Here is a 27,686-nt window from a genome sequence, read left to right as displayed (position 1 = left end):
TTCAAAATAAAATCAAGTAATTCAAACTGACAAATACTGACCACAGAAGTTCTTTTTAATTTCACATGTATGTGAGAAGACAGAACAAACTTCATCCCTATGACAGCAGCTTGTCACATGCTCTTTTCATTATGACTTCAACCTTCAACAGGTCCATGAGGAGAATCAATATAAAATGCCTGACTTGCCAGAGCACCTCACTGGTACACCACAAAGCATGTCCTTTAACACTGAGATTACTACAGTGGTATACTGGGTCTGGCTGGGATGGAATTACTCAATTAATCTTCTTCCCAGCAGCCCACAGGCATTATGTTTCCCAGCTGTGGCTAAAACCATGCTGGTACCAGACCACTGTTTGGCTGCTGCTGGACAGCACTTGTCCAGAAGCATCAAGGCTTCTCTCCATACCCTTCCCCTTAAAGACCAGGAGGAGGGGTGGGTAAAGGTTAGACAAGGACATAGCTGGGGTAGCTGAGCCAAACTGATCATGGGAAAGCCCATACTGTACAACATCATGCCCAGCAATAAAAATTCAGGGAATGGAAGAGGAAAGGAGTGTATTCAGTGTTATGGAGTTTCTCTTCCAAAACAAACACTACATGTGCTGAGGCCCTGCTTTCCTGAGAGCAGCTGGACATTTGCTTACTGATGCAAAGTAGTGAACAAATTTCTGGTTTTGCTTTGCTTGCATGTGCAGCTTTTCTTATTAAATTGCCTTCTTAATCCACCGGTCTTTTTCCCTTTCTTCTGTTTTTCTCCCCATCCCTCAGGAGAAGGAAGAGAGCTAAAGGTAGGGTGGGTGTTTGGCTGCCAGCCATGGTCAACCTACCACAACTCATTTAGTGCAAATGGATGCCTACATTTCAGGAACAGAAGGCATTTTGCAAGACCAAAGCAGCATGTTGTATTTTGTTTTTTTCACACTAGCATCTATCTTTTTGAGAGTCTCTTAAATTAAAATAGGAAATGAAAAGCACATGAATTTCTTTACCGAAACTATGCAGATATTTGCTGATGGTATCCCAAATCACTGAGCCAGTAGAATTTCTATCCTTGAGATATACAAAGCTCAAGTGGACATGGCCCTGAGTAACCCGATGTAGCTTTGAAGTTGGCCCTGCATTAAGAGGGTGGCATGAACTCCAGTAGTCGGTTGTTACCAGAATTATTCTAGGGTTCTGTGATCTAGTACTCTTTGCTTCTTTCAGAGCACTATCTGAAAAACCCATTTTCAGCTTTCCAGCAGGCTTGCAATGGCTTTAATGTACAGGTAATTTTCATGATAAGCCAAGCTGCCTGTATGCAGGATTTGGGCTACTTGTTCTTTCTGTCTTTCCTAGTATTGTCTTTTTTCCACCAACAAAGAAGCCATTAATCAGAAGCAACATAAAATAAATACAGGTAAGTGGCTTAAAAGGTAGTGCCAAAGTGAAAGGCTGCCTTAATTCTCAGTTACTCTTCTCAGACTAGAAAATACCAAACCCAGTAAGCATTATTTTAATTAAGTTTGAGCATTTATTACATCACTGATGTGCAAGCTTGTGGACCTGGTTTAGTTCTCTGAGGAACACAGGGAAGCCAGAAGGGGCTGCAGCCAGGAGCCACAACTTCTAGTTGCAAACAGGTCTCCATCAGAGTCATCTAAGAAACAGACAAAATGTGTGAGGAGTTTCCTCTATTCAAGGCAGCCGTATCATTGACATATAGGCTGAGCCTGGCTTATGAGAATTTTTCACCTCCTCCTCTGCTGGTAAGTGGGGAGATTTGAGAGTTGCTTTCCACTGCACCCTACACAGTCTACAATTTAAAGCCATCATCTGCATCATCTAAGCATGGTTCCCACTCATAAAAAGGTAGGGCCACCTTGACATGATCACTGGCAGTGTCAAGACCATCTTCTCTGGATCAGTGTATATTTTCAGAATATGAAGGACATATCAGTGTATCAGAGTATGGGTGATCTCTCCACAACTTACCTGTCAATAATGGCACACATGTCAATGGTGACATTGGCAAAGCTTCCCAGCTTGCCTTGCTCCACTGCATGCAAATCCACCAGCTGATCATCAACATGAATACTCTGCATGCATCCTTGAAAAGAATGCTCGAATAGAGAATAATCCGAGTCATTCATCTGTACAGGAAACCCTGTAGGGAAGCAAAATAAAGAGCATTATTAGCCTCACCTACTATTACTTAAGACAGGATTTTTTCAAGGAGCGACATGTTTCCTAGATGACGGAAGAAAAAAGTCAACATGGTAAGGAAATATTATAAAGTTATTAATTTACATTGCAATGTTATTGATTTTAGTAATTGTTAACTACCTGAAAGAATTTATACAGTACAGCTGATGATTCATTAATTTTTGTCTGAAGGATGGAAGTCTTCTGCTGTCTTCTCCTCTGGTCCTCTACTGCTGTATCTCATTCCTTCTTTCTCATACAAATATTATTGGAATAGGAGAAGGATTTATCTCCTAACTGTATTTTAGAACCCACATTTTAATTTCTTTGATTTTTCTGACTAAAAATGCAGCCATGAAGTGAATTTCCAGTTCAGCCTTCTCTAGAACTAGGCTTCCACTCATTGTCACTTTGTCTTTTGTTCATGAGCAAAGAATACTTGTGCTAGAATATGTCTGTAAACTTGAAAATAATCCTGAAATCTAATGTCCTGGATCACTTCTGATCAATCTGAGGACATTCTGTAGTATTTTCAGTTTCACTCCGAATACATTCATTTTCTTGCCTGTTTGAAGGTAGTTTATAAGAGATGAGAATGACTTAGTGTCTGGCTCAGGCTAAAAGGCAGGGAGACAGAGCATGTTTTTATGCAACTGTTTAACTGAATGCCCTTCAGAAGTGAACGTGTCAATTTACTTGAGAAAAATGTCCTTCATAAGACAGCAGAGAGCCTCATTCACTACTTATAAATCTTTAACAATGTACTCCCTGAAAAAGACAGAATCCATTTAGGGTGGGAGCAGGAAGGAAGAAAGGAGGGTAACAAGAGTTTGTTGAAAAGAAAAGAAGGTAAAGAAGGTAAAAAGCCTGAAAAATGCATAATGGTTTTGCAGATTTCAGCTAGATAGATGACCAGCCATGCAGTACTTGTCTGACAAGGATAAAAGATTGTACACATTTGCTTTGGTGGCTAAGACAGATTTTACAGCTTCCATTCCTTCTCCCACTTTTCTATCCACCTTGCCAATCTCCAATGCCTTATGCCCTCTTCAATAGCATTTGTGGAGACAGGAGAATAACATTATCAAACTGACATTATTTGAACAGTGGCAGAAAAAAAGTAATGAACATAATTTTAAATTCTGTTCCTGAATACAGTTTATCACATACCACATAAATGAATTGGCTGAAAAAGAGGGCAACAAGCAGAGAAACAAGCAAAAGGTGCTTGAAGTCACATGATGCCTTATATGGCACCTATTACTAAAGAACCAACAACTAGTTACATAAGGTCTTTGCCAAAATCTAATTTAAATATATTTTAACTAAAAGGCTTTGCCAGAAATTTCATATCATCATTAATGCTTTTTAAAATTTTCTAAAGTGACCCTGCCCATCAGCTAAATTTACATCTGGTAGCTTCTAAATTTCCCTGACTCCAGTAAGCACTCACTTCAGAGTTCACTGGTGGTGGCACAGAGTTAATCAGGGATGCTATAGTAATTAAGCTGAGACAACACTAAAAGTTAGTTCTGACAGGTACCTCAAGAAGCTGGGCTTGCCTTGAGGTTGTATCACCTTTGGACTAAAATTCTGACACTATTTCAGGGAGCTGTAAACTGCTATGAGACAGATAAATAACCCCATCACAATAACACATATTTGATGGAGAAAGAAAAGCTCCTTGGGAATCCCTCAAATGCCTAACTAGTGCATAATAACCTCATCAGATCAAATGCCATCCCCCAAAACAAACAAACAAACAAAAGTGCTAATCCTGGACTGTTGGAATTGTTATTTTGGACAGGCAGAAGAACCAAGTTGTAGGGACATGACCTATATTGTCTTCCCAGCATGGGCATTGGCTAGTGACTTGTCTGATGAAAAGAGGACAGGGCTTTCAGAAACCTGCCTTCTACTTTTTTTAAGTTGTTCTTTCTAGTGACTGGTTAAACTGATTTATGTGAGGCTTAACAGCCAACAGTAGAGAGAGACAAAAGTGAAAGTTAGTTCTGCGTTGTTTGGTGGACGCAAGCACAATATTTGCATGTTCCTACCAGGCACTTTCCCCATTTATATTTCAACAGGTCACTCTTTCAGTATAATTGTCTGTTTCTAAACTGTCACTGAATCCGAGAACTCCTCCCAAGCAAGAATCCCCAAACTAACACAAAGCACATGGTCATTTAGATCTTTAGCGCAGCAGCAAAGCAGGGCATGAAACCTGCATATCACCTTTGGGTTCAGAGCACTTTGGCAATTCCTTTGGTTTAAATATTAAATTCAAGGTTACCAACACTGGGGTAAACAATAACATTCATGAAAACCTTGCAAAGCCAAGGAAACTATACAGATATATCTGAATATAAGAAAGATTATCCACCATCCTACAAACACTAACTGAAAAATAAGATCAAAACTGAGAGCCACTATTCACTGTTCACGTCAAAAAGAGTATGAGCCAAATATCTGAGTGAAAAATGTATTATTAGATTCAACAATTTGAGACCATTCAAGAACTAACTACAGCGGTATTTCAGTACGTGATTCTCAGCTTCACTGCATCTGAAGTGTGCACTATATTAGTGCACAGCTATTATTGCTCTCTGGGACACATTCTGCAGTTTACTAGTGGTTGAACCTGCAAACAGAAAAGTGGCAGCTGGTTCCTCAGCCTCAGTGGAGACCCCATGTCCTTGGGCTTACTGGCTGGAACAGGAGAGAGTTGTGGTATGGAGTGGCTGGAAGTGGCAGCTGCTCCTAACCTAACTACATAAATCAAGCTTTTCTCTATTATCCAAGAGTGGTTTACACTGAGTGTTAATCATCTTGGGATTCTGAATTTTTCTGTATCTGTCAATGGATGAAGACTATAATTTTCTCATGCAAATGTCTTTGTTTGCCTGTCTTGCTGCTATTCCCTTTTGCTGTTTCTAGTCATGTAAGAAACTGGAAGAGGCGGGATTTTTACGCACTAGCACAGCACATTTCATAATATGTCTGTGGGGCTGACTGAGTGTCAAAGCATTTCAGTCATGCTATAGTATAACAGATAGATATGCTAAGAGCTAATTTCAAAAAACAATTCACATTCCACATGGAGAGGAAGAACGTTTTTTTCGACCATATGCTTCTCACAAAGAAGAAAAGCAACTAGATAAGCCTTACCTACATTATTTTTGAACTACCAGGTATACAGTCTATTGTCCATTAATTTTGGTGAGACCTGTACATTTAAGACTATACTGGTCAGAATCATTTGGGACGAAGCTTCTGCCTCAAATGCAAACCTCAAAATGACCTAGTATCTTGTGGTTGTTAATTCAATACACAAGACAATGCCTTCCCCTTCCAGATTCCCATTATTGAGACATGATTCACTTCCTCATCCTTCCCACAGTGAAAGAAATTTTAAATAAATGAAGTTCTCTAACTAAAGCTGACAGTAATGCTGACACTAGGAAGGCTAAGTAATGGATGAACAATTTGGACAGCACTTCATTGATCTTGTTGACAAGAAACTATGTACATTTTCAAAATGCACATAAAATTCAGTTTGCACAGTTCAAAACAATGTTCATGCTTATGATTAAAAATGCAACTTAAAGTCAGGTAGACTCCATTATCTTGTAATTTCTACAGCTTTCTGACATACAAATCTGTATATTATCATTTTATTTTCCACATTTTAAGCCCACAAAGAGAGGTATTATCTTGCAAAGACATGTATTAAATCTGAATTTTCCCATGTTCAAGAAGATTTGTTTCCAGGACTTCATTCTAATTACTAAACACAAAACAGCCAAATTCTAGATCCAGATCCTGATCTTAGTTGAAACTTTCAAAAAAAATCAGAAAAGCTAGAGTTTAAATTAATGCTATTTTCTGTGTTAGAAGTCACTTTCATATAATAAATGAATTAAATAAATTAAGTACAATAAAACACCTATGAAATTAAAAACATATTCCTTTTCCAGTGTCAAGATCTATTATGTCTCTTTTAGAATCAGCTAAAGGTTCTACCAAAGGCATTATAAAAAAGGAAGTTGAAGGAAGAATACATTCAGGTTCATGTTATAATAACAGAAGAACATATAGTCAGAACATCTGATGCACTACTTGCTTCTGAGATCTGACCTAAGAATGAAATATCATAGTAGAGTCTGGATGTACAATCAGAGATTATTTTGTATCCCTATATAATCCCTCAGATTTTCTTTGGAATGTAATGCAAATTCTATTGTACCAAGAAGACAGCTTTTCTCTATGGCATTATAGGTTTTTTTCCTTTTGTTTTATTTGTAAGCTTATGATAGGCCAATGATTGCATACCGATGGTACTTGGTATTTTACTTCTTTAATAGAAAAAATATACTTCATTTAAAAAAAAGTAGCTATTATCTTAACTATCTAACCGGTAATCCATATTGTTTTCAACTAGTTGCACAGGTAGCTGCAGGATATAGTAATCAATAGAAAAACTGGCTGACTTCAAGTCTGACAGTGATTTTTATTTGTAGGGTATTTCAAGTATATGCCCAGGACCCCTGCTATGCAGAATGAGAGAAAGGAAGCAAAATTCTTTATCTGTCAGGATAAATAACAGTGCATTCTCATTGAAGGGTCAAGTAATCAAATTTTCTATATATATCAAACAGAGTTAAAAGATGAACAAAACTCCAATTCAATGCCTAACAATGTACTTAGATTGAAGGTATAGCTGATGTTTCACATATTAATAAATAGGAATAGACACTGAAAGAAAAGCTTGATCCACCTACCAATCCAGATTTACTGTAGTATTTTATCCTTGTTTTAGTCAGACCAGAGTGGAGCCCTAAGTGTCAACTGGAAAATAGGCAGTAACTTTGGAAAACTAGAAAATTACTGCTCCAAGAGCATGAAATAAACTAAACAAATTGCAGAAAGGATGGACAGCATGAATTAAAATTGAATATTTGTTTTCAATTTTTGCATTTTTGCAAAGATTTTTTTATTTTTAACTGTATTTGTCTTTCTGTATTAGGGAATAGGAGGACTAAGGATGGAGTTTGCAATGAGATTTGGATTTAGCAACAGTAAGATCTTTTCTGATAATCATAGAATCATATAATGATGAAAATAAAGATGAAAATAAACATGTCTTTATCATCTTTCAGCTTTGTGGAATGTAAAAAGACAAACAAGAATAGGGACTTCAATTTGTCTCTGTGTGTTTGAAAGTCACCAACTTCTCAAATAAGTCATTTTCTAATAAATTAATCTTTACTTTGCTCTCACTGTTGTGCTTATGGAAATATAGAGGTTGATAGCAAGGCAGCGCATTCTGTCCTGAAAAATCCTAGTTACTAACCTAGGAAGCCCAAATATACAGAAATATACACAGAAAAAACAGAGTTTAATAATGCTGGGGTTTAGAACAAGAAAATGATGTGCTTCTAGCACTCCTGGGGCATACATGACCCCCTTGGTAAAAGAAGCTAGCATTAATGAAGTCTCTGGTGGACTTCTCAGTGCATTGTACACTGATTCAGTACCCACAAGTTCTTGATAGACAGAATGTTTAAAAAGAAGCTTCTAAGACCTTTCTGCTTGAGGAATGAAGAATACTAATGCTGCACTACAGATTTCCTTTATTGTGTATTATTAGAGAAATTCAAGGGTTATGTGACCAAGCCATAGATACAGGTCATGTAGAGCATAATAGGTTACCTGAACACGTAATTATACTGGCATTGTTTATAAGTAGTCACCGAAGAAAGAAACAGGCAGATAAGAAAAAGTCCAAAAGATACTCAGGTGATAACAGCAGAGCAACAAGCTGTGAACAGACTATCTTTAAACAACAACACAACTTGCACAAACACTATTTTACAAGATATTAAATGCCCAGGATGATAGCCCAGTAAAGAAGTAGAGGAATACAATTTTGAAGGCACTGACAAAAGCATAAACAAAAGCCAGGCATACTGTCTTTGGTAGCAAACAGGAAAATTGCTGACAGTAACAAGGGAGGGATAAGACTAGAGTATAATTGTCTACCAGCTTTGTTGATTCTGTACTTCTCTCAGATTGCTGTGGACCTTAGTGTGAACAGCAGTGGAGTTCTCAAGAAGAATTCTTTTGAGACAATTTTCCAAATGGCTGGCCACAGAACTTAAGGTATTCAAATATATTTGGGACTTCCAATTACTGTTGAAAAATAGTGGGTTTTTAACCCAGGTTACATAGTAATGGTACCAGTTCAGCTGTTTGGAATGAACGGCAGTGGGCACTGAGGTACATCTCACCTTTAACTATGACATCTCTTTCCTTCCCCTTTTTTTTTCCACGCCAAAAGAACTCTTTTATTTTTAACCTTAGGTAACTACAAATATGCTACCTCTCCTATTTTTAAAGTTATCTCCTGCAAAATATGTATACCGTGTCATTCCCAGATAAAGAGATTGTCTGGAAGATTGCAGCCACTCACAGGTCTGTCCCCAGATCACATACCAACTGGACTACACGTTAAAAGAAATCCATGTGCTATATTGGTACTGGGAACAAATTTAAATAATTTAGCAGAACACAAGCATGATTTTCATTCATGAGAAATTATTTCAGCCTTAATAAATACCACAAACCATCCTGTTTGTTTAAGTTGTTAAACTTCATATGCTAGTTCAAATAATACTGAAATGGAAAAAAAAATATTTTCTGATAATCCAGAAAGACTTCTATATTCAGAAAATACCTATTAGTGTTCTCACATAAAAATATTTAATGGAAAAAGACCTGTTGCAAACCAGGTGTGATAATAGTCTCTTTGAAAACTGCTGCTGCAGACTTAGCTTGTCTCAGAGCCATAGACCTAAAAAACTCAAACATAAATCAACAGTCACCAAAATATAAGATGAATTATGACTCAAGGTGGAAGAGAACAAATAAAATTATTGCATGAGGTTGGTTTTAACGATTCTGTCTTAGAAGTGAAGATGAGCCTATCTCTCCCAGCTCCATGACTCTGTGAAATTTAATGACTTCTCCCTCTTTATGGTTGTCTCTGAAGTTTTTCTGGTTTTCTGTAGGTTGGATAAAAGCAAACATTTGCCCAGATATTTGAGAGTTGAAACAAAACATTCTTGCCTGCTGAGAAAAAAAAAGACTAAATATTACTATCAGGTTACGGTAGCATCTGTAAGTGAGGAGAATAAGGGTAAACAATTAAGTAAAATAGTGTCAAAAATACACATAGGTACTAAAATTGATACTTGTTCAAATCACAACAGAAATAAATCAGATATTGTCTACTCAGTGCACAGATAATTTTCCAGCTTTTATTTGACTCGCTCTTCTACTTTCCTTGCATTGTGGTTTTTTGCTTTTTCTCCAGAAACCACTTGATTTTACCAATTATTAAATACTAATTCCTGCCTACTTCAATGGAGTGTGAGAGTATTCAGCCACTAAAGACATACATAAAGAATCCTCAGGAAAAGTAGAATAAAAGGCAAACAACGAGTTTAAAACAAAAGAGAAAATTTGACATACATTTACTCCTCTACTTAGAAAGTGGCAGTGAAAAAAACAAATGAGGACATTGAGATTGTAATAAAGTTAATATAAATAACACCATTAAATGGGAGACAAATGAAAACCAACCCATATTGTTTGAAAAAATTCACTTACTATGAGACAGAGCTTTATGCTCTTCGTAGAAAGCCAATTCTGTTTCCTGGCAGAATAACATTTAAATAAATCAATAAAATATTTTTCATATCATCTGACAAATTAAAAACAACAAAAATGTCTTCTGTTGTTTTAAGATGAAGGTTTTATTACCTTTATATGTCAGCTTCCATTAATAAAAATGGTTTACATACGTGGCTGAAAACCTAAAATATGAAAGCAACAAGAGGTCTGTTTTGGAGTAAACTCAAAAGATGACCTGATATTCCTTTTTAGATAATTCTTCAAATAACTTGCAAATAAGAGTAATAGCAGCAAGTTTCAATCATCACTTGCTGACTTGCAGAGAAGAAGTAAGAGCGATCGTTATTACCAGTCTTGGCTAATTTAAGTCAATCTAACACTACTGCAATTTCCATCTTATTTTATAGGATATGATAGAAAATACAGAAAGCCATATAATGATCAAATTGCAGAAAATTTGTACATTACACTACTCATATAATAGGCTTTCTATTTTATAATGAAGAAAATAAATGTACATTAGATTTTCAAAGTTACTGCTATTTCACTTATGAAAAAAATATGCGATGAAGAAAAAAATCTAGATACTGCTCGAGATAATTACAGTTAGGGAGATAGAAGCAGCATAAAATACTCTATCCCTATTTACTGCCTTTGAGTTGTGGAGTGTGGATATTGCACTATTGACATCAATAGCAATTAAATTTAAAATCTTAGCATTACGAACTACAGAATTGATTAACAATTTTTTGCTCTTCTACATTTTCAGTTCATATTAACTTTAAAGACTTATAATAACTTTAAAAACTTGTGACTAAAAAATGTAAAATGGTACTTTTCTTATCAGTTGCATTTTTAAATATCTATTAGATAAAGACAAGAGGAAAGAAAGGAAAGGTAAAGAGGGAAAATTGCATGATCATTCTGACACTTAGAATGTAAACATAGCAATTAGTAGTGATCAGTAGTGCCTGCTATTTTTAATAGACTAGCTATGCCATTTGCTTTTATTATGAGATATTTATAAACAGTTCAAATTACATACACATTTGGGCAAATTGGCTGGTTTAACTTAATAAAGTGTTGAACTCAGTGGTAGAATAGAACTTTATATGTGAGGTTTTTTTGGGTTTTGTTTTCTTTTATTGGTTTTTTTGTGGGCTTTTTTTTGTGGGCTTTTTTGTGTGTTTTGTTTTGATTTAGTTTTTTAGTTTTTGTTGTTTTCTTGTTTGTTTCTTTTTTGGGAGGTCATGATTTAAAAATATTTAACTTTCTTATTCCTATTTAGAAACACAAATGTAGAAATAGATTGCCAGTAAATTGTCTTTCCAAATTTAAAGAAAAATATCAGAGCAACTCTACAATGTAAATGCACACATTGTTTCCTTTCTGAATCTGAACTAATTTATCTGTAGCACATAATTTGTTATTATTTCAAGTGAAAAGTTAGCAACCCTTAAAACTGTTGTAAGTCAAGACCACTCACATAGCAGTACATAGTCAACTTATGTTAATATTAGAAAGATATCCATAAAATTAACCAGAATGAAATCTAGGCAAGAATAATAAAAAAAAAAAAATCCATTTTCTGTTATCTCCATAATTCTTTAAAGCTCTTAGGAGTGGGAACATCTCACTAAGCAGAAAGAAACAAGAGTGTATTTCTCTCTTACTGCTAGGACTTGGATGTTGGAAAGGACTACCATTCTGTCATTTTTTTTTTTAACTTTTTCTTTTTTTAAATTTATATTCCACTCAAAAAAAAAAAAAAAAAAAAAAAACACAAACCAAAACAACCCAACAACAACCACAAAATCTGATTTTAGAAACTGATCTTTAATCTTGTACAATTAGGAAATTAATGAAAGTTTCCAGCTGTTGAGTTGTGGTGCATTTCTACTTTCTCAGCTCATCCAACCTTTACTCTATTACAAGTCTGATCACTCAAAACAAGGAATATATACAGTAGAGAATTAGTAGAAAGTAAAATACAAAAATTAATTTAACTTCAATCTCTCGTCTTTTTAAATAATTATAAAGAAACAATCAGGCAAATTGTTTTCAAAGAAATGGAATGAAACTTCAAACTTAAATCACAAAATAATCCTTTTTAATTCCCAGGAAAAATATCAAGTCCAATGACGCAAAGGAGATTTCTTAAACACCATGGCTGGCTGTTCAAAAGCACAGCAGGCATAGCAGCAAAGCCTCATAGAGTAGTGACTCAACATAAAGTCAATGAGAGTTTTTTTGAATAGCAACTTATGGGACTTAACTGTGATAAATTGCCCTAGCCTTATTAAATCATCTTTTGAAAGTGCTTTAGGATGCATGATATTGATTGACTGACATGCAAAGAAATTATGTTATTTTCTTGAAAGAAAGTTTTTTTTCCTTTTCTTGGAAATATACACTGTAAAGTACTAAGGAAAAATAATATTATTGATATACTGCATCCAAGATGGATTTCCTCCTGCCATAATGCTGAATGACTCCTACCAAAATGACTGAAGTAATTCAGTGTGTTAAGGAAAGCTGGGCAAAGAATAATACAGCTGCCCAAGTAGAAAAGAAATCTTAAATTTTAAATTTGTTGGTGGGGGGTTGTGAGTTTTTTTGTAATATTTCTACTCTAAATATTCAAAATATCATAGAAGTTGCAATGTATGAATTTGAAAATATTTATTTTCACTGGGAATTCATCTAAAGTCTTTAGTAGGTATGCAGCAGTTACCTTCCATTGGTATGGACACTGGCTTCTTCAGTGATACCTCAGAGAACATGAAAATAAAGACCAAAAATTACAGTCATTTATGAAAAATAAAATCATAAAATCACAAACTAATTTCATTTTAGGTGATCCAAATTGCTCTTCACAGAATGTCATATTAAGGCAGGTTGCTTAGGAATGTGTCCAGTCCAGTCCACTGAGGATGGAGATTTCAGAATTTCTCTGGTTAAACTGTACCTATATGAGATGATTTTCATAGCTATGTGTCCTTGTATTTATGTGTCCAGTGTCTGTTGCCTTTTATTTTCTTATCATGTTCCTCCAAGAAAAGACTGCATCCTTCTGCTCTAACTAAACCCTTGGAGCTTCAACTCCAGCTGAGCTTCGGCTTTCCCAGTTTCAGCTCTGAACAATGGACAATGACTCTATAATCTTCTTGGGTAACCAATCCCTGCTTCTGCCTGGTGTATTTTTGCATTTGAACTATTTTGAGTATTCTCCTTTAGGCTGTAGCTATTGATAGTTTCTTCTAAGCAATACAAATTATTGAAACAGGTCTGTTACACTATGTAAGAAGTCCAGAGCTGTATGTACAGCATTAAATTCCAGACGTTTATGTACAAACACTCTTTACTCTCTACTGGGAAAGAACAGGAAAATCAATTAGAATGTAAATTGCCCTACTGTCCACTTCCTTCATATTGTGTCCTTTGCTGGCTGTTAGAGTGTCACTTCACAGTATTGTTTTGGTAGATTTTTGTGGAAATTGAAGCAGGGGATGCAAGAACTGTGGATGATACTTTTTTGCTCTTGTCCATGAAATATAGGCATTTTGGGGAAGCTCTGAAAAAGATGAGGGATTCGGCTCTAGATGAACTCCGTTAAAAGGTAGAGCACAGGACTCACAGGAGAGTTATGCTGTGTTAGACCAGGGTGATTGTGTTGTCATTTGGAACATAAGGAGTTTTTGCAGAGGAGATAAGGGAAAAACAGGGTCCTTAAAGGTTATTATGGGGATGCTGGAATTGGATAGCTTGGGATAAGCCAGCAAATTAATGTCTAGGGAAGAGAAGAGAGACCAAAACATTTCAGAAAGCTCTTATACTAAAACAAAATACAACTGAGAGGGAATGAGGAGTTTTACAAGTATATTAAGTATTGCTAACTTGCTCTCTGACTGTGTACACACATCTAATTCATAATTTCCTATTTTAGTGAAATAACACTTAAAGATTTACTTGGTTTGGAAAAGAGACTGATATAACCTCAAGAATTCTCTCTGATTATGTCTTGGATCTTCTGAATTTGCTAAAAGTGAAAGACCAACCTTCTGAATGTTGTGTCTAAAGTGACCAAAACAGCAAGTATATGCAATCAAATGAGCACAAAGGAAAATAAAAATATCATTTAGCTCCTCTTGGTAAACTAATAAAGACGTTTAGATAATCTGGACTATGCTACCGACTTTGTGAAGGGTTACATATGGCTAAAATCATAGATGTCACTTAAATAAATAAAAAAAAAGAGTGGTTTTACTTTTGCAGTTTAAATCCACAGTTCCTTATTCAAGAAAGCATGTTGGTCCAGTTATACAGGAGTTCCATAAAAAAGGCTTATTCACTCAAATTATTTATCTTCTTATCTTGTAGGGAGCATTACCTTGATAATATGGCTTTAAAAACACAGGCAACAAAGCACAGGAGACCAGCTGCTACATCTTTTCTGACTTTATTATCAGCAAATTTTGCCTGTGTTGAGAAGGTGGTAAGTATTGAAGTCCTTGTAGCACGTGATTGAAAACTAGCCTTGAACATAATGACTCAAACAATACTTAGACAAATTACCCAGACAGGTGGCTAATGACTGTGCATATAATTTCTAGGCTCTGTCAGACCACATATCTTGAATTCTAAATTTTTTTTCCCTTGCCTCTATTTCATCTTTTTCTCTTAAGTATTGTGCAAGGAGAATTTGAAATGCAATTAGAACACTGGAATTGTACCATTTCCTGGATTCCTGAGAAATAAAAAGAAGTTTTCTCTTATTGCAGTTAGAGATCATGTGTGAAATGACAACAACCATGTAACACTGCTACATACAGAAACACATTATTTGCATCTCACTCTTCTTTTTCTCACCATGAGAAATCAATGTGATTCTGCACAGTACCAGTCACAGTCAGGTCCTATGTGGTATATTTAATTCCCATGCTGGCAATCTGCAGTGGTCAACACTCACAAAGCTGTGATTTTTGGGTAAGAATGTGTGGGGCACATTCTGTAAGCAGGAATATTTTGGTAAATTTTGATGTTCACTGTAATATTCACAAAAGAAAAGAACCAGATTAAGTTCAGGTCTAATCTGGGAGACACTCAGGGGAATACATGTACTCTATTTGACTTCACATACATGCATGGCAGGAGTAAAAAGGAGGAGCAAAGTGAAAAGAAGGATGTTGGTGGAATCACGCAACTGTATGTACGGAAGATGGTAATTCTCTAAGTTTGACTGGGCAGTGCATCTGTGCAAAATGCATCTCCAGAAAGAAACCTGATTTACCAGGCCTTTGTGTTTAACACTGAAATCCAAGGACACTCTAGCACAGTGAAGAAATGTTACCAGAGACCTGTCTTTAAGACAACAAGGATAGAAAAAGGCAGTAATTGATAGCACTTATAAGAACAGAAATTCAGAAATTTCCTGACCTGGACTCCAGTTTAGAATGATTAGATTATAATGTTTAAATGACTTTGCCTTCTGTTATCCAGACAACAGACATCTGAACTCTTTTAGAAGAGCCAACTTACCTTAGATTTAAAAAGAAGTTAATTTCTTTTGGAAATTTAGGTTTACCTTAGAATTAATTTAAGTGCTTCCACTTAAACCATGAAGACAGTGAAGGCTTCTGTGATTCACAGGCACTCAGAGCTTTGTGAAAACTGAAATCTTGCACACAAGACATACACACATGCGCATATACGTGTGACATACACATATACACATATAGAAAAGGAAAACTGCACTCAAAAAGTTCAGTTATGGTTAGAGATCTTTCAAATAACCGTTTTAGAGTAAAGGTGGGTGTTCCTAACTGGAAAATGCAGAAAATGTGTACGAAATTATAGCAGTGCCAGTCTTCAGGAAAGAGAAGAGAGCTTTGTCAGGCTGCATTTTTATGAGTCATGTCAACTAGATTGCACCGAATTGATCTGATTTGCTATGATAAAAAGCAGCTACTTATATAATTTTGAAAGACATTGAAGTCCATCAAATAAGGCATTACAGGCAAAATACTGGATAGCAATGATCTCAAATAAAAATCAAATTTAATTATGAGAACAATAAACACAATGATATAGATGGAGAGGTACAACCTGCTCATTTGTAAGCCCACCACAGCTATCAAAGCTAGCACTGATGATTTATAAGCAGAACCTGGTATTTCACTACATCACTACATTCTTAACTCACATCCTTGTTAGTCAAGAAGTCACATTGTTCAGTTCTGTCACTTAACTCACAAATGAAAGATAAACAAATACTGTGATACACACAAAATGAGGAACACTTTGCTGGAGACAGGTAGATTTTCCACAGACAGCAGAAAGTGGATTAGAAGGATTGTATAGCTGCTACTCAAGAGAAGAAAAAACTCTGGAAGACAATATAATTATTTGAAAACTGCAAACTTACCTAAATTAACTACCCTAATTTAGTAATGAAATTTTAACCATGTGTTGTGACAAACTTAGGTAGCTACAGAAAAACCTCAAAACTAACTATCACATTTACTACAATATTGTCTTCTCATACAATAGTGAAATCAGAATTGTATTTATAGAATAGAAGCATCAGCTTTTAGAGAAAAATGAGCAGAGATGTTCCCTATGAATTTTCCCAACTCTACTGCCTTCACAAATATTTGCAAGGCAACAAAGCTATAAGCAATGTTTACCTTGAAAATATTCCACGAAATTATTGAATATAGAATTCTATGCCAATACTGTCATCCAAAATATTATTCATATTCCTCTTTTTGGCAAGGGCTGCTTTTAAATTCAGTACCGCAGATGTGCACCTAATGTATATTTGCACATTAGAAAGAGAGGATATTTCCTAATCATGAAAGGGGAGAAACTTTGGACTTAGCCAGTCAGACAGTAGGGGAAAGGGATTTACAGTGTTTTAAAATGTTGTTTGAAAAATGAATGGAAGAAATCATATGGCAGCTTAGTGTGATTTTCAAGTAAAAAATCAAGGTTGGGATATGAGATTTGGTGTGTAAATGTTGAATATTTCTAAGTGGAATTTAAAAAGGAGGATTGCTGTGAAGCTATGAAGATTTTTTGCCTTTTCTTTTATACCCATTATACCTTTTTTACAACTTCTGTATTCTTAGTGCTTTTGCCTACATTCTTGGACTTGTTTGTTAAGCTGAGAGATTAAACATTTTAGAAGCTTCGTAGCTAGGGATCAGTGTGCCCCAGACCCCAAGGTCCCCTCCAAGAACACATTCTGTAAACTAAGATAGAACCATCCAGGGGAAGGTTCCTTGGGGAGGGGGGCTCACTTGAGCCTCTCATTGGGGAATCTTTGATAGGTATGCTAATTAGTCAGACCTATAATGTTATACCAGATCTTTTGGGGTGTGCATTTGGCGGGGTGCGTTTTGGTGCATTTGACCGGGATGTGGTGCACCTAAGGATCCTTAAAATAAATACCAAGGTAAAATCCCTTTTCCCCTTCTAACCATGTATGACTCTTGATTTTAAGAGCAGGAAAAGGCATCAGCTGTATGTCCATCTTGTTTGTACCATACTTCTATTGTATTAATACTGTGCTTCAGGGCTTCTGTTGGTAACCTGCAAGGGCATATTTGGGCTTAGGATTTTTTTTTTTTTTTTTATTCTCTATGTATCAATAGACTTTTGATGTATTTTCACCCTTTTGTGAAGCACTGAATTGCCACAGTAAGACTGAATCGGACACAAGGAAGGCCAGTGCTCCCTGAGGTTTCGAATTCTTGAGTGACTCCCCTTGACCTGCTCATTTAACATGCTCAGCTAACTGGAATGGCAGATATATCTGGAGAGGCTCAAGGTATTCCTCTGTGAGTAGGATCCTTTTGCCTGGATGCACAGTGGCTCCTGCAGGATTAGACTATTGGTGCTGCCACATGAACTCTTCAATTCTTTTCCTGTGCTTACAAATATTCAGAGGTGTTTCTTTAATTTTCCCTGTGATCAAAAGTCAGGCTTAGGGTGCTGGTGATAGGAGGGTGTATGTAGAGAAAATGGTCCAAAATCTGTAGGTTTAAATATCTACTTCATGGACTGAGGGAAACAAAAGAGACTAACTTTTCAACTTTATGTTTCTAGTCCATATCTCAGATATAGTACTCGAAAGTGCAGAGAATATTTATTAACAAATATACCTTTTTTATTTTATAATTAGATTTTATATTTTATATTTAAATTTTTGCTTCCTTTCAAAATCACAGTATGCATATCAAAAAGGCTCGCGTGAGGTTCTGTGCAGAGATAATATACTTTAATATTTTTAGTAAAATTAGCAGAACATGGGGGAGGTTTTAAAGGTGAATTTTAACATTGTAGCTTTGTAGTCATGTATTGGCAACTTATAAAACTTAAGAAAACATGACTAACACTTTTTCCGATGATGTTAGACTGCAAAAAATGACCAGCTATTTCCCTTTCCTTCTCTGCCATTCTACTAGCAGTTCTTTGATAGAGCAAAGCATGGTAAAATATACAAAAAGTCTAATTTTAAATAAATTTCCATAATTAAGTTTGATTACTTCTATTTCCAAATAACTGCAGATGTTTTTTTCCTAATTAACATTGGGAATTTGACACTGACACTGACTCTGCTGTCTTTTCCTGCAGGAAATTGTGTACTTTTGCCCATTAACTTGAATATGATACGAATGTCAATATGCACAACCAGTCTGTCAGCCACATTTCTAGACTGCTCTTTTTATTGAGTTCCTTCCCTCAGGAGTCTACACTGTTGCTATTGTAAATTTATGTTGAAAATGCTGTAAAGCATGCAGACTTCTGTCTTGATGCTAGTATTGAATTTTAACACTGTATATTTAAGAATGCCATTTAAAATATTGTCTAATGATTAGGTCATCAGGAAGGGAAAGGGAGGGAAAAAGTCACAACATGAACAGTTAATTAAAATAATCACTCTTATAAAAATTATAATATTACTCTCAGGAGAAATAATATGCCCTGCTTTATTTGGGTTGTTTTATTTCAATTTATTTCACAGGATGGTGTTAGCAGACACCATTGCAGGATGTCTGCTGACTGGACTATGCAGAAACCACTGAATGAATATTGAATATTTGCCTATTTCCTTAGACAGGCAAGTCTCAAAACTTCTGATATCTGGGATATCTGTTAGCAAACATGGACATTGCTAAGATTAAAGCAAAACTTCCGGCCTCTCAGATGTTTTTCCCTTAACTTACCTTTTTCATAACCTGTCAAACTTCTGTTCTGGCATTTTCTGCATAAGCACTGGCAAATTTTACTGGCAAGGTGTGTGCATAGTTGCATTTAAGGGCATTTGCACAGTGGGTAGGAAATGCATCTCTAGCATATTTGGTGTCTAATTGCTTGCACATTATTGCCCTAATTTACGGAACCCTGTGTTCTTGAAACCAATTTGCTCATTTCTTGTCTGCTTTAGACATTCTGCTGAAAGTTTATCTTTCAAGCTCTTTTTAAAATAATTCATAGTAATGAATCATGTTTCCATATTTGCATAAAGAGTCCTATATCAAGGCAAATGACTGATCTGTAAAAAGGAAAAGTATACTGACATTGCACCTTCAATTACTGTTAATTAGCCTAGTCCATTAACTTTAGTAGAGGAATATAATTTTATCACGTGGGAACTTCTTTCTCCCATACGTTAGAAAGCTTCTTATGTTGACTTCTGATAGCAGTTGACAGTAAACTGTGAAGAACTTTACATGGCAATAAGGACTATTCCCTTATAAACTTTGGTAACGTGAAGAGCAAGTAATGTAAGAATTAAAGTTAATAAGAATTTTAGAATAAAGGTCCTTCTCATATCTAAAATGCAAGGTTTTATTAAAGACAATTTGGTAAGGATTTACCCCATGCAAAGAGATACAAGGCATTTTTGTTTTCAGATGAGCTACTCTGTCCTGAGACTCATGTTAAATCTAGAAACAGAAAGATTAAAAGTAAGCAGCTTTGATCTGAATACATTTGACACTGCCTTATTAAATTTGGCAGAATCTGAACTTCAGAAGTGTCTCTAGTTGTCCAGAAACACAGCTGCTTGATTGACATCATTCTACAAGTGGAGTCCGCTGCATATAAATGAATTGCCCTGACTGGAGATTAGGCCCCTGAGCACACGAGAAAGCAATCACCAAAGAGTCATAGTCTCTTACTAAGGCATGCATAATGTGCTACCATATCCAGGTCACCTGCAAAGACTCTGCATGTTATTAAAAAGAAAAAGTAATAAAGCCTTTTCCCCGCTACCATGAATCTCCACTATTCAGATGTACAGGATTTTCTCCTGCTTCCATTATCATGTATTCATTCACCTTGCTTTGAAGCTCCCTATTTTCCTTTGTGTATATTTAACCTTTTCCCCTTTTTGCCAATTCTCCTCTCCCAGTTTTTCACTCCATTTCCTGCCACAATCTTGCCTTCTGCCCATCTGTATCTTTCTTTTTTGCTCTGTCAAACATCTATTTCCCATGTTTTACTGATACCTTTCCCTTGTGTTTATTACTTCCCCTTTCGTCTAATATCTACCTTTTTTTTTTAACTTTCATATTCCGGTGCAAATATAAAAATAAGCATATGGTTTCTAAGGTGACCAGAGAAGATTCTCAGGAAAAAATATATGAGTACAGCAGGGGCAGGGTGATGCATCCATTGGTATACTCCCCTGAATTCCTGTGGTGTGCAAGAAAATGACCATCCTGAATCAGTTTGCCCACCTTATTTGTATTTAATAGCTGTTGATGGACTTCTGTGAAGTGACACAACTGTTCTCTGAAGCCGGTTACACTGGTCTCATCTGCATCAGAGTTTTGCATTTGAATATACTTGCATTCAACTTAAGCAAGCTATTAATGCTTGGCTTGTGAGATACACTAATAGTCATTTCCTATGCACATTTTCCATGCCATTCATGAGTGCAAAAACAGATCACATCCCTCCTCATCCAAGAGCAAGATGAGGAGCCTTTTCTGTTCTTAATCTCTTCTCATACAGAAGTCTTGATCCACTTTATCGCCCTTTTCTCAATCCTTTTCTACTTCCAATATATCTCTCTGAGATGAGCTGATCATATCAAAATTGACACAACATTCAAAAGGTGGGGGGACATAATTGATTTATATAATGGTACTAGCTCCCATTTTTATTCCTTGTCAGCTCAATTTCTTGAAGAACCTGTGATAAATAACTAGTCTAAAGCTTTTCGTGAAATTTAGATATATCAGCTGGCCTGAAGTTTATCCATATGCTTACTGACTACAACGAACAGCTGTGAGTCCTCTGCAAGAACCACATAGATGCTTTATTTTCTTGCATAAATTATTTCTATACTTGATCAGATTTTTATTAACTTGCTTCAGAAATCAGATTTATTCTAAGACTCTTCCTGTTATCTTTTAATAAGCATTGTCACTTTTCCCAGCTTCTAGACTTCTAGAGTACGGGCTAACAAGAGAGATAAGTAATCAGTTAATATTAACTTATTTTTCTTATTTGACTGCCTTTAGAACTCTCTGGTGAAGGCTATCTGGTTCTGTCAACATTTCTTCACTTAGGTGCTCAAAATGTTCCTTCACTGGAGAAACTAAGTATTGCTGGATCTCTAAGTTCCTCCTTGATTCAACAAAACCCTTCTGGTTGATGCATATCCATGCTTCCATCTTTTTGCTTGTTATCTGACAGATTCTAGTATGAAATATGAGTTCTGCTAGCCCAGCTGCTCTCTAAGTCTCCTGAGTCCCAGGTATCTCCAGGCCAGAGATGCATCAGAATACATGAAAGTTTCTTATCTTACCAATATTAATTTATTCCCTTTGATGATAAAAGAAGGAATGTCTCATTCCTTTACTATAAAAACACCCCAGAAGAAAGTATTTATCCAGTTTTCAATGTACAGTCCAAAAGAAGATCTGTAAAATAATATTGGTTTGAGTTTTACTTTTAAAATATTGTTAGAATTTTTAAATCAGAAAACCTTACAGTAGACAAAAAAGATGTTAGCCAAAATGGCAATGTTACATTTCAGTGGTATTTTTCACTTAAAGTCCATGTTAAGTATGAGAGTGGAAAGAAAGAAAGCCACAGGTAGATAAAACGTAAATATGGATAAAATGACATGGCTTAATAAGGACTTTAGTTTTTCTGTTATGCAAGCATCTAGGTTTTTTTAAAAGTACCCCACAACAGCTATTTAATCTCATTCAGACTTGGAACTTGCATTTTAAAAAGTGTCTTGGGTGTCTAATATTAATCTATAAGTTGAAGTCAAAAACCAAGAAATCATTTTAGGGTTCAGTTCTTTTTCTGCACTGGAAACGAGAGACTCAGTTCTTTAAAACACAGAGCCAGATTTCTGTAATTTCTCTCAGTGCTGTGGGTGCTCATGATACAATCACTGTAATAGCAGAGTTAAACAAATAGCCTCTGCTAAAATGCAGATAGATAGATAGATGGACAGATAGATGGATAGAATGCAGGAAGGCATGCCCTGTGCCATGTGATGCACATTCATCAGTGCTGAACATCAGAACTTCCATTTTGAACTGAAACTAGGGGAGAGACCCAAACAGGGGCTGAAGGTTTCAAGTTAGCAAAACTGTCATGGCCAAGGACATCAATCTGGAAGCCTTAACAACTGGGCTTAGTTTTAAAAAGCAAGATCACTTCAAATGGAAATTGACTGTCATTAAATCATAACTACATTACTACTATTTTCCCTTATATCCCTTTGCTATAGTTGCCCTTAATGCATTAAATGAAGAGCCTTTAATGTAAGATCTTCCTGGAAATGGCTTTAAGTCTGCTTACCTAATAATACAGAAGCATTTAGATTTTGCTGCAAATTCATAGCAAATTATTTCAGAGAACGAACATATAGTTAAATTACCGTAACATTTTGGGGAAAATGTCATATTTCACTTTCTAATTAATCTTTTAAATCAGCATATTTTATACAAGATATCCATATTGTATTTTATACAGTATGTGTTCAAGTTTGCTTCCAGTGAGAAAAGCAAAAAGGATTTGATGTTTATACTACTTCAGTGACACCAGAATAAGTGTGGCTTCTATTTTCAGTCTCAGTATAGTTTGTCAACAAAATATTTGTGTTGATGTTGAATCATACATTAGAAGGTACTTGAAGGCTTGGGCATCTTAAATACTGACTAGCTTGCATTTTGTTCTAACAGCTTATAAAAGCTTCTATCAAGTGAGAGCAGGTAAAAGATAAACTGAGTCCACCATTCCCAGTGACTAATTCATAACTGTAAGAAGCATGAAGATTTAATAGTTAGCTTAAATGTACTTCTTCACAAGCCTTTGACTTTGGAAGGCAGTTTACTAATGCAGGTATCTGCTGGGTCAGTCTGAGAATGAAAAACATTTTCAAACTATTTGGAATAGCTTAGTAGCACTGTGCTACCCAAAACTCCTACTAAACATAAGACTCACCGTGCTTTCTGTGACCTTGAAATGTAGGCAATTCTTTTAAATGCATTTAGACACAGTTCCAAAGGTGGACAAATTGCAGGAAACGTTACTACTGGCAATTCTGACCTTGATAGCATGAGGAAGCAGTGGAAGGGAAAGGAAAACTAAAACATATCCAACGGCACTGGGCTTAACAAGAGGCTGGACCTATTGCTTCCACTGACGAGTTGTACAATAGCCTGAGCCACCACCTTATCTTCTATAAACATATGCTTCCCTGTCATTATTCTTGAATACAACAGGGAGATTTTTCTGAATGCTATTTAATTGAATCTATAATGTTTTCTTCACAAGTTCTCTTACTTTGAAAATTGAAAATCTGCAGGGGAATGTTCCTTGTTTTAGAAACAGAGGAAGGAATTGCTGTTGCAATGACTGAACCAAGTCACTCACTTAATAGAATTATTTCATGTTCAAGTAAACGAACTGCAAAATCTAGAGATGTTACTCTGAGTATGCAGTTTTCAGTGAAGTCTTTAAATTATCTCACCAACAAAGATTTGTACAGAAGCCAAAACCTGAAGTCTTTTATTAGGCAGAAGTTTTACTGACTCCAAGGACCTAAGAAACAGTTTAATACTGACAATGCCTTTCTGGAAATACAGTTTGATTTTGGAATGCTCTTAGGAGAATGTCTTAGTCAGACGTTCAGGGATCACTATTTGCATTTCACTGTCATTACAGTATTCATTCTACAGCATCAGTGCAGAAAAAAGCCACAAAAGGTAAGCAATGAAAAATGCAGTAATAGCATTTTTTGTGTTTGAAACCAAGTCCTCCATTAAATTTATACCTATCATACTGTGAAAATAAACTAGTAATCCCACAAGTGATTTAACTTGAATTTAGTACTGATGTAAGCAGGGAGGATTGGACCACATGACCTCAAAAGGCCACTTCCAATGAAGTTATCCTATGATTTTACACACAAATCAAACTTTATAATGCAAGTTTTGAATTTGGAATGCCTGAAAAGGTGCAGATTCAGATGATATAAGGTAGCATAGTCTAGTGATGAAATGGATCAATCAGCAATGACAAACAGTAAAGTAAAACCTGGAATCCAACATTTGACAATGGAAGAAATACTGTATATTAGAATCTATTGCAAATTACTAAAAAATTCTGAAAGTAAACATTATTATGCTATTATTTCTGTCTTCTTTGAGGAACATTACTTACTGAAATATTTCTCATTATAAAAGCTTACATATCCTTATTTATTGTTTATCAATAATGAATGCTCAGCTTTTAGCTTTGTTTATTATTGGGAAACATGCAGGTGCCAGTTGCTTGACTCTTTTACTCTCAGTTATCATGAATAGGCCCGTAATGCTTATTCAACCTCCAATTTGACTAGTTAACAGCAACTAGGTGCAACTTCTGGGAGTGAGGCCTCAGAATACATTCCTTCCCTAGAATTCTTAAGTCCAGATTACTTTTGTGACAGCAATAATGACAGAAGAATGGGCAAATTTAACCCCCTCCCTCGTCTTTGCTGAAGAAATATTCCACTGGAAGCCAAACTTTAAAATTATTAATGCCATGCCAGCTGTATCAAGAATAATTTTGAAAACCTGGAAAAAATAACTTCAAACACTTATAGCCTTTTTTTCATCTCTGTCTGACCACATTCGCCTGTTTATATATGCATAGAAAATTTATTTATATTCAATTTGTATATTTTTGATTTATGTTTATTGAATTCTTAATCACATCCATACACACTAAAACTGAATTTGTTGCTAGTGAAAAAATCTTATGTATTAGATATGAAGCAAACTCCAGTTTTCTGTATTTGAAATCAAACTTTGGTTGAGAAATACATAATTAACACTCACTACTACCGTTTGCATTATTGTATTACAAGAAGTTTGACGACAATATCCTATTACCAAAGCAGGATGCTAAATTACTCTTAATTCCTTCGGGGGATGCTTCTTCCCCCAGAGAGAGGCCAAAATCCTACTTCAATATGGTCTTTCTGCCTCCTTTGTTTTCCCATGTGTGCTAATCATGAACTGAAGTCACCAAACCTTGGGTTTCAATCTGAAAGAATCAGACACATTTAGATTATATTCTCACACAGAAATTCCTTCTGTCCTTTTGGAATAGCTATGTTTACAGTCCAAGGTAGGAAACTGAAATCATTACTCTCCAATTAGTTGGGTGGACGTTGTATTCTGTGCCTTTGCCCTTGTTTCCGGTTGTTGCAAACAGGGAGGAATTTGTAACATTGGACCAAACACTATGTTTGACTCCTTTGGAAGTTGTTGTCATTTGATCAAACTAAAGCAAATACAGAATTAGATACTACTAACCAGCAGGACAAAGTGACAAAATCTTCAAAATCCCACTATTTTTTAATCCATTGTCATTATTTTATCAGGAAATATTTTCCTGTTGTAAGTGCTTTAACCATCTGAATGATACCAACCATTAGCAAACAGTTTAAAACTGTTAGAATATTTTACCATGCTACTTTGTCTCGGCGCTACAATTCGTCATGAGGCTAACAACAAAGAAAGAAACAATCTGCTCTGTTTGCAGGGACTCCAGCTAGCACTGTGTTAAAAGTGAAGCAAATATCAAAACCACAAGGCCTTCTTTGTGGTTTGGATTTCATTATGAACTCAGTCCATGCCCAGTGCAAGATCTGCTAGAAGTCTAAAACCCTTAAAGTAAGTCCAAGATCAATATTGTGCTAACAGAAATAAATTTGATGGTTTTACTTCAAAACCATATAAACCCTCTTGTATTGGTTAGAAGCAGACAGAAGACCATTTTCGTAACTCTGAGAAATCATGCACGAAGCCCTTTTCTGGGTTAGATTTTAACCTGATTTAAATTAGTTTAATGAATCCAGATAAGCTTTGAGATTGTCAAACATTCATTCAAACTTTCAGAATCTTACCATCAATAACTTTAATGGTAATGATAATTTAAAAACCCATAATCAACGGCCTTTCAGTTTACAAACAGATGAATCATGAGATATTTAGGCTGTTTATGTCTCAAAAATGGTGCTTATCTGAATTGAAAACATCTGAATGATCTCTAAAATTTTGCAAAAATAAGATGATTTAGTAGCCCACTAGAGTGAGATGATTGCCCTTAAGCCCTGATTAAAAGGGACATTTACAAATAAAACTGTCAAGCACTTCTCTTAAATTTCCTTGCCTATTAAAGCTAAATAACCTGAATTCATGTTAAGAACAGTATGATTGAAAAATCTCCACCTGATACAATTTGACATAAAAATTTTAATTTCTAATTACTTTAAAATGATCTAAGGGACAGAGTTACACAAACAGAACTTGGACACAATTCTGACCACATAACTTTTCTTACTTTAAGTGAGTATTTCACACACAAAATTGTTGGCAGATCACAAGTTTGTCTCTAAGTAAAGATCAGAAAGACTTACTGGTGTCTTCAGAACTACTTTAAGGAAATCACCTAGGAAAGGAAGATTTCAGATTACCTCCAGATACAGCATTTGCTCTACACTGTATTAGAAAAATGCTGAACTGGAGTTACTGTTCTACTGAAATGTATGCACATAACTTTATTATCCTAATTGAGCTCTTGGCTTTATAATACTTTCTTTTGTATTATTATTTTTACACATTAATTGAAGCTCAATTGCCTGCTTAGGGATTGGAGATTTATTTGATCAGTTATACTATCCTTTTATGGATTTTATCAATAAAAATGAAATACTATTATTTTATTTTTAGTTTTACACACAAGAGGATTTCCAATTGCATTTCTGCACATTATTAGAATGCTAAAAAACTGCTTTGAAGACAGTTTAATTTATTTCTATTTCCTGTTATCTTGCTATTAGCATAAAGGGAAACAAACAAAAATAATTAAGATACACTGACCATTGAATTTAAGAAAAAAAAGAAGTAGAAAAATCAGTAACTTTAAAGTGAAAAACCCCTCTGTGTGAGCCTTTCATAGAGTTACAGTTTTTAAAATAAGTTTAATTTGTGACACATATCTTTCTATCAACTTGTGTGTCATGTTCCTTATTCCTCAAATTTCAGTATATACTTCTTCACTTAGATTTACTGTTATTGTGTAAGTAGTGTGAATTTTACCATATTCATAATTTGGTTACTCAATGAACTACAGAAAAGTGCAATTGCCGTGACGATATCTTGTCCAAGTAAGGCCTCTGGAAAGATGCCAGTTTTAACAAATATATTCCATAACACTCACAGGTTTAGGGATGCTGGTCTACATTTCAATACAAAATAACCTAGTTTGTCC

General features: G+C 35.4%; 1 protein-coding gene across 1 annotated transcript in view; it reads right to left on the bottom strand.

Moving 5' to 3' along the window:
* CNTNAP2 (contactin associated protein 2) overlaps window positions 1–27,686 on the bottom strand; it is a 1,047,411-nt gene that overhangs the window by 400,653 nt on the left and 619,072 nt on the right. Inside the window, exon 10 of the mRNA XM_048297819.1 lies at window positions 1,980–2,151. Coding sequence (XP_048153776.1) covers window positions 1,980–2,151 — 172 coding nt within the window. The remainder of the gene's footprint in view (window positions 1–1,979; window positions 2,152–27,686) is intronic.

This window comes from Corvus hawaiiensis, chromosome 1 (assembly GCF_020740725.1).
Source record: "Corvus hawaiiensis isolate bCorHaw1 chromosome 1, bCorHaw1.pri.cur, whole genome shotgun sequence".
In the NCBI taxonomy this organism is placed as follows: domain Eukaryota; kingdom Metazoa; phylum Chordata; class Aves; order Passeriformes; family Corvidae; genus Corvus; species Corvus hawaiiensis.
Note: the sequence above shows the minus strand (reverse complement) of the source record. Positions and strands in the feature narration are given on the sequence as shown.